This window comes from Schistosoma mansoni, chromosome 2, assembly GCF_000237925.1.
Source record: "Schistosoma mansoni strain Puerto Rico chromosome 2, complete genome".
In the NCBI taxonomy this organism is placed as follows: domain Eukaryota; kingdom Metazoa; phylum Platyhelminthes; class Trematoda; order Strigeidida; family Schistosomatidae; genus Schistosoma; species Schistosoma mansoni.
In genome coordinates, this window is record NC_031496.1 from 29,645,884 (window position 1) to 29,658,895 (window position 13,012).

General features: G+C 35.0%; 1 protein-coding gene across 1 annotated transcript in view; it reads right to left on the reverse strand.

The window, feature by feature from the left end:
- The window catches only part of Smp_021170 (VPS13C protein, putative (fragment)), a gene marked incomplete at both ends in the record, with an annotated part of 125,584 nt that overhangs the window by 24,815 nt on the left and 87,757 nt on the right, over positions 1 to 13,012 (reverse strand). The window contains 6 exons of the mRNA XM_018796326.1: positions 1,454 to 1,573; positions 3,221 to 3,356; positions 6,654 to 6,790; positions 7,347 to 7,546; positions 8,116 to 8,199; positions 10,432 to 10,546. Coding sequence (XP_018650550.1) covers positions 1,454 to 1,573; positions 3,221 to 3,356; positions 6,654 to 6,790; positions 7,347 to 7,546; positions 8,116 to 8,199; positions 10,432 to 10,546 — 792 coding nt within the window. The remainder of the gene's footprint in view (positions 1 to 1,453; positions 1,574 to 3,220; positions 3,357 to 6,653; positions 6,791 to 7,346; positions 7,547 to 8,115; positions 8,200 to 10,431; positions 10,547 to 13,012) is intronic.

Below are 13,012 nucleotides of genomic sequence, written 5' to 3' on the forward strand. Positions count from 1 at the left end.
TAATTGTGTGAAAAGTTTATTCACTGAGATTCCTCCTAAAGTGCATAATCTATTCTTCTCGATAACTAGATGAAAGGTCATTTCATAATGTATTGTAGACACATTAACCTTACAAAAACAGATATGAGTGATGGACTTGAACAAGATATTACTTCGTTTTCATGTATATCCTTCCAAGTTATAACAGATTATCAACTTTCCTGTAGATCAAACCGATAAAGCAAAAAAAAATTAACGGTAAAATATTTAGTATGAAATTAATTCTAAGAAATCGGCGGTCTGAAGGCATCAGTAAGACACAGATACAAAATGGAATATCTTCTTAATGACTTCTAATTTAACGTTCACTCATGTTTTTTTTTGTATTACATGACTGACTGGTTTCAAAGTCAGTGAGATTGTGATATTTGAACAAGTTCTAAAATCCTTATCAATCAATCAGATGTAACCCAGGTGGAACTGGGCTAAACAACAAGTTTATAAATTTGCGTAACGTTTTTAACTCACCGTGATTTTTTGTTCAACATTATTTTTATTTTTAATTCAGTATGATAATTACTCAATGCAACAATAGCTTATTTCAGTGTGATGATTTTCCAACAAAATAATGTTGTTTGAATTAAGTCAGTATCCAATTAGTAGCTCGTATTTTTGCAGTAATTTTGCATATTCGCCCTATGTGTGATAACTGTTAACCAATTATCAAGTGTGAGTAAAAACAATATATAAATGGCTGGATTCATCTATCGTTTGGATTTATTTCTAATATCCAATAAATCCATATCGCCCGTCTTTATGTTTTCATTACGCGACGTCGGAGTTAAAATTTCAGTGCAAAACAGAAGTCATTAAAATCATGAACCGAATTAAGTTAGACCACTATTGAAAACCTGAAAGCAGAAGACAGCCGTTTCGTCCTAGTACAAAACTCCTCAGGGATGAGCACCCAAGACCGCACCATAGGGAATCGGACCCAGGATATTCTGTTTATCGCTGAAACGCTTAAGTTCCATCCCACTGACATGGTATCCAGTTGTGTTAATGTCCAACTTCAAACAATCCACGTCATTGTTTGACCATCATCTTCCATTGTTTTCGGTAACTGACTCCCTTCGTGACTAGTGAGGTCTAATCGTGTCGGGTGTGAAGCAATTATCTAGAGGCGAAGAGTTAGCGCGAAACCGAAGGCTCTGGATTCTAGTCTTGTGTGTGGGATCATGGATGCATACTGCTAGGGAGTTCCATGCCAGGGCGAAACAGTGGTCCAATACTCCCGTGTTTTCAATGATGGTCTAACTTAGATCGGTTTATGTATTCAATGAAATTCAACAACCTCCACAACCTCATACTGTGAATTACGAGTTAGTCAAGCATGGTGCAAATTTAGTAAATCTGTATAGTATTAATCATATATTGTGGGGAAATTTAATGAAAATATGAGGGGATAACTTACTAATCGAGCATTTTTAGCAACATTTGCATTTTGTGTAAATAATAAAACACGTTGCATATTCCACATAAATGAAACCAAATATGCTTTGGTATTATTCACTTTAAATTCTTCAATAGAGTCCTGCAAAATCGAGAAAATAAACAAATAAACAATAATATTAATGTCTTGTTTAACAGCTTAATATCATCATCAATAGCGCCGTTTGTGCAAATACGATCAAGCCTGGTAAATAGGCACCTTACCAAACCCCTCCTAGATATACTTCTAAGCAGACGAGAAGATGGTTCAATCAAACAATCCATTTTTAGAAAACCGACGTGGACGGGTGAATACCTTAGTTACTATAGTTATTGCCCTCTGTAATACAAACGGGCTTTGGTAAGGTGCCTATTCAACAGGCTTGATCGTATTTGCACAAACAACGCTATTAATAATAATAATAATAATAATGTTAATTATTTAGCAGTAGAATTAAGGATATACCATTTCATTAGATCAAATGTAAAGTTTGGAATATGAATACAGATGAGTGAATATTCGAGCGAATCATCAGGATCTACAGTTACAAAGTTCATCATCATTATGATCTTTTGCAAAGGTCAAAATAAGGCATGTATTAATAAATTTGACAATGTTATATGTTAAAAATGGTGGACGTTCGCATCTGTCACCATATTATACTTCAAAATGGTGTTATTTGTAAATTAGAAAGGTCATTTATTAAAGGTCAAAATGATTTGAAGTGTCAAGTCACAATCAGTATAATAGTAATAGAACGAAAATGAAAATGAAAAACGTGTAAATAGTTATATGGAAATATTTCGTCGGGAAATTCCTAGTTGAAGGTAATAAAAAAAAGAAATTGTGACTTAGTCAGTAAAAAAATCCTACGTTTGATACTGGATTTTAAAGGGAATATAATGAGTGACATCTTAATATGTCGACTCAAAGAACTGTTCACGCCGCCGAGTTACATGTAATTTTCTCCACTAAACCAATATTTAAAAAATTGATCAAGGATAAGTTATCGATGATGGGCTCCTCCATGTGTGTATGCTAATTCAACTGTTCTTGTGGAGCTAGTTACATGGGTCGTACTTAGAGGGCTTTATTCTTGCGTGTTCGTGAACATGTGCCATCATGGTTGGGTTTGTTACTAGACAAATAGTATTATCAATGCCCCGGTCCGGCCGAGGGTGGGGAGAATTCGCGATTCCTCTCGAAATACTCTCACATAACCATGCCTATAAAGCCATTGACGAGGAAGTCTTATTCACTGCCTCTTCACGGCGGGGTGTTGTTTATAAAATTGAGAGAACCGAAAGCGAATGTCCAGCGCTTTAACCGGGTTGATGGATACGGGGGGTCCACCTAGGGGAGTTGGAAAACCTTGATTTCAAACCACTGTTGTATATGGGCTCCATGATCCCAAGGGAACAAATGGCGTATGAACCAATTGTTGGTGACCGGTTACCATGAAACTGCATCTTCTTAGGTTGCTCGACTACCTTGTGGATTAGACCTATAGGTCAAAGGCTAGAGAAGTGGCCCTCTTAAAAATTACCTGGCAGTATTCCAACCCTTATACAAATTGAATGATCAAGTGTGACGCATATATATATGGTACCTCCTTGTACCAATATTGATGTGTTTAATAGAATAAATAAATTACCAGCTATAAAACACAAAATCAAATAATTTTATACCAAGTATTATTCTCATAAAAATATTGTTAATATAAATTATGATAATAACAACTAAACTTACATAAGTTAACTTATTTGAATGACGATTATCGGTTTCATTACAGTAGAAAATTAATTCACGTTTTGCTTGAGGACAATCCCATGCATACATAATAGACATACCAGCATCTAACCGATGAACTATATGTTGAATTCCACTAGAAGAGATGGAAGAAATATATGCTATTAATTAGTATTTCGTTAATAAATATTCAATTGCTTTTTCTCACAAATGATTATGTAGCTATAATTGATATAAAGAAAAATAGAACATTCAAAAACAAAGAATGTTTGAGCGAACAAGTGTTCATTCCTTTCTGTTATATCCTAGAGAAGACATAAGTATGGGTAATTTCCGGGACCTATTAATGGACGATTATTCTACGTATATTCTTATTGTTTAACTATTGAGTAATCAGATTATGTATATTTATATTCATCTTATTATAAGCTTCATTTTGATCTGTGGATTATTATTATACGATTTATTGTCCCCAAATTATATTCAGTTTATTGATGATTGTCTCCCATGTTCACAGCCACATTTGGCTTGATCTTGTACAAATATTATTTTCTATTTTATGGTGTGATGCGATCTGTCTGTCTGGTATATAAACCGAGTATACTTGAAATAGATGATTCTCATAACGGAGGCTGTAATTGGTGTTCTGGACTCAATTGGAAGGGTTAGGCGGACAAGGGACCAATAAGGACGCTAGACTGCTCATACTGGTCGAACGTCATTGGTTTGACATGGTGCAGTGTTAAGACTGGAAAAGTCGTATCCCGATTGATGGATAATTCATGTAATAAAAACCGGACATAAGACTACAACAAATTGGCATATAGCCAATAAATTTTTTAAATTCATAACACTTTCAATGAATATTACCAGTCACCATGATGTCTTTGACTGTACATTTTTGGAACCTGTACAACAAAAGGTCGCAAACTCTTCACAAACGCACCTGAATAGGTTATGCAATTAATTGACATAATGATCTGTAAACAAACAAGGAAACGGATAACTTGTTGAAATATTTAGATGGCGGAAACAGATAGCCCAGGTATTTAAGCAGAACGCCCTAAATATTCACCATTTTAAACATATAACACTGTTGAATTCATTAATATATGTCTTATTTTGGTCTTTGTAAAAGATTACAATAATTATGGAGCCTGGTGATGAAGTTATCACAAGAATAATTGTTCGCTCAAATATTCTTTGTTTTTGAATATTCTATTGGGGGGGGGGATAAACAATAATTTGTGCTCAAATATTACTGAAGTGTTTTCAGTAGATGTTCACTGAGAGAAATAATGATAGTGAATTGTATATCTTTCTTAAAAATGATTTAGACTGTTTCATCAAAGTACACCTTTTTGAAAGAATTCCTGTTAAAAATAAAATTATCTAATGACATATAGATTATAGACTAACATTAATTCATTGAAAGAAAGAGGATTAATACTAATCTAAGTAGTTATTCGAAAATCAAGCCGTTGCTACGTTGCATAATATATAAAAAAGGAGAAGAAAGAACTAACAAAATATTTTGGTGAATGGTGGATAATATAGTAGTTATGTAAGAATTAAGAGACGAATGTAGAGAATAAGTAAAATAGAAAAATGGAAGGAATAAGATAATTGTTTAACAAAGTTCTGCTACAAACTTCGCTATACCGATGACCAAGGTAGCGAAAGTGGTTGTACAAACTTCTTTTGGACACAGAGGTTCGGTTTGCGAATATGAATTGCGATGGCTTCAGCTATGTGCAAAAAACGAGCTTTATTCAAATCAACTTGATGACCTGTGTCCACCAAGTGAGCGAGAATAGAACTCTTAATCACCTTTACCTGTCCTTTGCTCAACCACAACGGATGATGTTCTGTTATTCGTTGACGAACTTGCCAAATTGTACACCCTACATAACTGGCTCCACAGGAGCATTTGAATTGGTAAATACACATAGATGTGTCGAATTTAGGCAATCTGTCTTTATTAACCGTTCTTATTGTGGGGCGGTTGTAGAAGACGGTACTCAGTCAGGCTGCATTAAATGTTTTCTGTACTGTCTTTCTTAACCTCTGTCTCACGATTTCTTCCGTAGCATAAAATTAATATGCAACACAGAATATACATAATCTAAAGATAGCGAAGTAGTAGGTTGACAGTACTGTCAAATTTAGTTAACTTAAGTGTTAATAGATCGACAAATCAATCAGATTATTAAGCGTAGAATGTAAACATAGTTTCAAAAAGGAGAATTTAATATGTGACTAACTTCAGAACTATTAATATGAACTTCCTTTGAGGTATTATCTACTAAGGACTGAGGAAATTTATAAATTAACAATTCAAACAAGCTCAGTCAAGGAGCTTTAAACAGTTTCTGATACTGAGCAATTAGTACATGAACTTGGTGTAAAAATATAGACATATTCGAAATTAAAAACATAACCATCTAATTTGTAGGTTGGCTGTTAGAGCAGGGTGATAATCCCTATTCAATACCAGTATATGAACATGAACTCGAATAGCGATCGAAGATATGATTGGTAATGATGTGATGTGAACAAGATGATAACGGGTGCTGACAGAAGTATGAAGGTGGTTGTCATTTTACGAATGTCCACACCGTGGCAGGGGATTTCTTCTCGAGGCATCTGACAAGAAAGCTGATTCAGTAGTGGTCTTAGCAGCTTGCGAAAGTGACTGCAGAGCCTAAGGGACAACTTTTTGAGGCCATTCGCTCACGGTTTTTTTATGGGGAGTTTTTGATGTGTTAGTTTCGCAATTCAAAAGGCTTTAACGCCAGATAAGGAAATTCGTGAGGTAAGGTGAGGTGTGGCATTTTCAAGATCGACTTTCGATAATCCCTCCCTTCCGTTGTGAGGAAACACCATTGCAGCACATGTCCGTTGTCCGAGGGAAACACCTTACCTCTGTCATATCCCTCTACAGTCAGCAATAAGACTTTGCTCTCGGATCATGGGTTTGTTGCTTTTGGTCTTAGTGTTCTCCAACCGACCTGCTCGGCATAGTAGGGCCCAAAGTAAAAATTTTTACGGCCAATATAGCTCGGTCGAGTCATCACGTTATCTGAACCTGACCGCCACTTCAGGGTAGCAGTAGCAGCTATGGTCAAGATGATGTGACGTACGCTTGTCAAACAGGTTGTAGATATATGGTACAAGTCAAGAGATGAATAGACAGACTTATTACATAAAAGAATATAGTAAATAATCAATATAAAATAAACTACATTCCCATAGATTGTCCCTGCAAATAACTGATTTATAGAAGGGCGAAGACAACTAAGGAAATTATAGTTCTACTGAATAACATCTTCAAACGATTTTTAAAATAATCTTAAGGATGAAGAACACAAACAAACAAAAACAACCCAGCATGTAATCGTTTTTCGATTATCTTTCTTTCTTAATCACTAACCTTTGATGATAGAACACTGGTTGTGAACCATCCAAATTATTGACGAGACGCACTAAAGCCATACCTTCTTGATACATTTGCAAGGTGATTACAGTTGTTTCTTCAGTTGTCTCCACTTCAACAAATATACCAGGATACTGTATTAGATTTTTGGTTTGAAAGACAAAAACAAATGTGTGATATTTAAAATTATGTAGCAAGCTCACTATATTCAATATTTTACTACACAAAAATTCAGTACATTTGAGATTATGAAGTTATTGAGATTGTAACAATTTTCCCTATTAAACATTTAGTTACACATTAAACTATCATCACTTATTCGATACACCTGAACAGCTGAATATTAATGTCTCAAACTGTGTAACTGAGTGATGCAGACTCTTACACCGCAGGGAGCATTAGTTCCCTCAAGGGATCTCTTGCTGATGAATCCAAACTAGCGCAGAACTTAGGTCAAGGAGAGTTTCACAATGATCACCATTTTACATTTCAAAATAGTTCACGCGATGTTCAGCCATTTAGACAGGTGGTCACATTACAATTTGGTTGATAGAAATCGGTCAGTACTAGAAGACTAGATAAACATGATATTCGTCACCATTTAGTGATCAACCGATTGTCAATCACATATGAACTTAATAATAACCATAGGTTTTACAAGTATGTTATATACATAAATGATAAACTCACTTTTCCGTCTAATTTCATTAATATTGAATGTGATTCATAAAATGGGAATGCTGCAGTCACAATATTCTCTGACACACGACATTTCAATAACATATTCTTTGAATTAGTTGCATGTGGCCAAAATGGTACAGCTTCACCAGCTGGAACTTTTATCCATCCTGTATTTGTGGACTGTGTAGATTTTGTCTCGGTTTCATCCACTTCACAACAGTCGATATTTATCTATATAAGTGAAAGACCGGTGATAATTAATTGAAAAACAATAGATGAGTAAATGGCGGCTTCAATAGTTGAATTTATGAGTCCATCTAAGCTAGATGATCACCACTGAACACCTGAAAGCACTGAACAGCTGTTTCGTCCAGGTTTTCAATGGTGGTGTAGTTTAGATCAACTCATGAATTCAACCATTAAAATTACTACAATCTCCACAAACCCCCCATTTTGATAAATGATGATTAAGAGCCGTTGGATGCCGGCTAAGTGGTCTATCGGTTAAGGGCTCTGGCGCGAGATTGGTAGGTCCTGGGTTCGAATCTCGTGAGTGCGGGATCGTGGGTGCGCACTGTTGAGGAGTCCCATAATAGGACGAAACGGCCGTCCAGTGCTTCCAGGTTTCCCATGGTGGTCTAGCTTCAATTGACTCACGCTTTCAACTATGAAAATACTAAATCTCCACAAAGCCCCTTCTGATAATTAATAATGGATAATCCAATAACAGAAATAATCATGATAAAATTGTTAAACAAACAACAATACCAATTAGCACTTACATTAGCTTTATTAATAATTACGAAATAAGGCATAAATGTAACAATTTTTGTTAAACCAGAACTAGATAAATCAATTTTTACTCCAATCTATAAAATAAAGAACAAAGGAACACATTTCATGACCAATGAAATCGTATAATCTTTTGGTCATTTAAAATATTTTCATGAACATTATTACGAGAGTAGGTAGTTAAGAAGGAAAAAACATACACTGGGATAAATCAGTGGTAACTTCTATATCTATGCAGACAATACCCGTTGACAGGGGGTTTGGATAGAGAATTGGAACACTAGTCCACCCATAAATCCTTAGTACATTTTGTTTTTTAAGTAGTGAAAAACTTGAGACAGGCTCAAAGTTTCTTGTCGTTTGTTTTTGATGTTACATTGCTAAATATACCAATGAACTACTATGCTAAGTCAGTTTACCTGGTAGCAATATTACAAAGACATCGATGGAATTCGACCAATACCAAGGACTAGACAAAAATATTAGTTACCAATGATTGAATACAAATATTTACAAATATTGCCATAAAATGCGCCTTATGTGTTGGTAACAACGTTCTAAATTGCTCTTTATTCGTTAGTACAAAGTAAGTGCTGGATTTTGATAAACAAAGACAATGAAACTAAGTGGTTAACATCGAGTGTTATGTCAGTACACAATGAGTGAGAATATTTTCTCTTTACCCCGATAAAAGTTAATGGAAATAATGCCGTAATTTGAAAATCAATGTATTTGAGTTTGAGATCAAAATTGGTGATTTGTAAGATTTGATTATATAAAGATGAGAATTTTATGCGAACCAAAGGGAATGAGAGAAATAGTTTAAAAAAACAATCTATCATATCTACAGTTGTATCAAGGGTTTCAAAGTGTCAACGATTGCTTTTTCAACAATTGGACCAGTGGAGTTCAACCAAGTCTGTTGTAGAGATGTCAACTCACTGAAGACAATTGGTGAACGGTTGCTCAAACATCGTGGATTGGTTGAAGTTAGACATTAACACATTTGGATGACGGCCAGCTCAGTGGTCTATCGGTTAAGTGCTATGGCGCGAGGCTGATAGGTCCTGGGTTCGAATCTCGCGAGTGCGGGATCGTGGATGCGCACTGCTGAGGAGTCCCATAATAAGACGAAACGGCCGTCCAGTGCTTCCAGGTTTTCCATGGTGGTCTAGCTTCAATTGACTCATGATTTCAACTATGAAAATTGGATAACTGATGTGACAGAATCAACGCTCAAAAGAAATCCCCACAGTACAATATAAGGTTGAGAAGTACTGAACTAAGGTAAAATAGAATTTCCAAGATTTGTTATTTATGACGCAAACTACCTTAACATTAATCATACTATCGTCTAAAGCCATGATCTTTGGTAGGATAATCTGTGCTTATAACGTAAATGACTATTAGCGTTTATAGCTTCTCACTAAAAACGATTCATGATTCTTACTTTGTTCCTTTGTCCTATTTAAACTTAGGTTAAATTAATTTGATTATTTATTCCTTGAAGATAAGGGATTACACTGGGTCATGAAACGTCAAAAAATTTAATCTCTCTACTCATTGGGATATTACAAATACATTGTTTTTATTTTGATTTATAACAGCTTACCCAATGTTCAATTTATTTGAAGTTATCAAGTCAAGCCTTGGTAATGATACCAACGTAACATTTTGTTAGATAATTGGAAATAAGAGGAAAGATATTTTACTGAATGGGAGACACCAGCCAAGAGCATCCATTAGTGTGAGGGGTCTGCTGGTCCTTGCGACTCCTGAGTCCGTGTTACGCAGTCAGACAAATAACGACTGAGTTATTCAGGTCACGACTGTCCAACAACTGTAGGGTTGAGATGCTTACACACTAATTAATCATTCGCAAATATCATCAATGTCATGTTGTTTAGTCCTTAGTGTTAACCGAATTCTTCTAGTCACATGATATACTCGAATCGATAACTTAACAACTCAATCAAGAAGCAGATGAACATAGGTACGAGAGTTTATCAACATAATATTTAGTAATTAGTAAGTGGAATGAATTTCTCTGTTTAGTACAATCTCTTACATTTCATATCTGCTGTTACTCTTTGATCAATAATAATACGTCACTACCAATGGACACGTCACAAAGAAAGCAGTTACAATAAAAGACAATGACTTAATGAAATTATTTGTCATAACTTGAATACCATTAATTTATTTCCTGAAACAATATCCTACATTCTGTTCGATATTTAACAATCAATTAACAATATGGGTGAAGACCGATTTTTTAAAAAAAAAACAAATAAAAACATACTACTAACTTCAAATGACATTCTTGATTTTGTTGTACAATGTACACGTCCTGAACTACCAACTGTATCCAATGAAAATTTATCTGACCAATTCGATTCACATACACGAAGATTAGCCTATTAAGGATGACCAGGAAAACGTAGAGCTTTAAAAAGAACATTGCTAATGTTATTGTATATGATAGAAGGATTCAAAAACGTGGTAAATATATTAAGATGTAGAATAAGGATTGAAAAGATGTGTATTGAGTAATCAAGACAAAAGTATAATGAGTGATTTGCGACGTCTAAGCAGACTCTTCAAACTTTTCTATTAATAAGTTTTTATTATCATTTGAGAACATTAAGAGATCAAAAATATTGCAGATAAACACTGTTCAGTATGTGTGTAAGGCTATCAAATTTTATAAACTGACAGATGCTACTTCAGTCTACTGTCAACCATTAAATGCGATTACTATTTAATGCCAGTGTTAACACTACTTTTTTTAGGGATCTCAACCTTGGGCTGAAATTAATCTTGATCTATATAGTATCAATTTATGAAGTCGATGATTGTTAACATGAACCATATCAGTAAGTTTGGAATGTCCGACAATGGCTAGCGCCAAAGTCGTAATAAACGTCTGCATTTATTCGTGTGTTAGGAATAGAAGAGTCAGGTCATCTGCGAAGTCCAAATCGTCTAATTTATCCTGAGATGTCCATTTTATTCCGTGCTTCCCGTCAGATGTCGAAGTCTTCATAATCCAGCCAGTCATCAGAAGAAAGAGGATGGGGGAGAGTAGACAGCCTTGTCTGACTCCTGTCCTTACTTGGAATGCATCTGTCAGCTGTACCCTATGCACAACATTGAACTGCAGTCCGTCTTATGAGTTCTGGATAATGTCGACAATCTTCTGAGGAACTCCATTGTGTCGAAGAAGTTTCCATAATGTTTTCCTGACCACACTGTCAAACGCCTTCTCATAGTCAATGAAGTTGATGTATAGTGACGAGTTCCACTCAACCGATTGTTCAACGATGATCTGTTGTGTCACAAACTGGTCTGTGCACGATCGATCATTACGGAATCCAGCCTGTTGATCTGGAAGTCGGGCGTCTACTACGTCTTTTATCCGGTTCAGCAACACTCTGTTGAAAACTTTTCCTGGTACTGACAACAAACTGATGCCTCTGTAATTTTCACATTTGCCCAGATCTCCTTTCTTTGGTATCTTGACGAGTTATCCTTCTTTCCAGTCCGTCGGCACTTGTTCTTCCTCTCAAATCTTCTTGAATAGAAAGTGAAGCATGTTTGCAGTTACTTCAATGTCTGACTTCAGTGCCTCAGCTAGTATTTTGTCATGTACGCTTCTTTCCCACTCTTGATTTGTCTGATGACCATCTTGATTTTTTCGATCGTTGGTGGAGTGACATCAATAGGAAGGTTTGTGTATGCAGCTTCGATTTCCGGTGGATTCAATGGTGCTGGTCTATTTAGCAGTTCCTCGAAGTATTCTACCCATATTTTCCTCTATTTTTGAATCTCCGTCATTGTCTTTCCTTCTTTGTCCATGACTGGTCTCTCCGGTTAACTATATCTTACTGCTAGGTTCTTCGTTGTATCAAAACTTACACATAAAATTAATTATTTCATATATGCACTTAACTAGGTAAATTTGGTTGGCTGATTGCTAGAGAAGTAAACCTACCAAGTGTATGATTAAACTCGATGTCACAACATATCTTATTATTTTTCTCAAACTGTATAAAATGATACAAAGGTCTATTGTGATTATCTCCGTTATAGCATTGAACAATAGTTAGTTTTAGGGAAAAACGAAATGAACTGAACAAAACACAAACATCTTCAATGTTAGCTAGTTAGTTGAATAGTTACCGCGAAGAAAGATAACTATTTTTCAAAGAAAATAGCATCGGCAGAGCTTCCTTTTAGGGAATTAACATAGCGTATATTATTAATATTATTAGCATCGCTTATAATTTGAAACTGAAAATTATAACAAACAAACAAACATTGAAAAAAATTAAAAGAGGTAACAGCCTATAAATTGAGTGAAACAGTAATAAAATACATTAGTTTGTTAGATATCATGGAAACAAAAACAAAACCCCCCCTTACTCCTTAGCATAGACTAGCAACAAAGCAATATAACGCAGAATAATCATTTAGAAAGCAAATTAATTATAAACAAAGGATTTTTTCCGAATTCTAACAAAAAGTAACTAAGCAACAAACCAATGAATATTATAAACAGTAATAAAGTAGATATGATTTTGTAAAAAAATGTCATCATGGTATTAATTGCAATATAATCGGTAGTCATTAAAATATTCACAGAGACCTGTATTTTACTGTCGAATTTCAATGCGCGACCATCACCAACTCGACGAGTTGTCAATGTATGAGTTTTACGTTTTCTTGACAAACTTCGATGACAACAACTTGAATGACAAGATTTGCGACGACTTCTAGAAAGATTCCACCATTTTCTTGTAAACGGAGTAGATGATGATGATGATGAGTTATCTTTGGAATGTTTTAATTTTGCTTTACGATTGAATAATGTTGTTGTCATT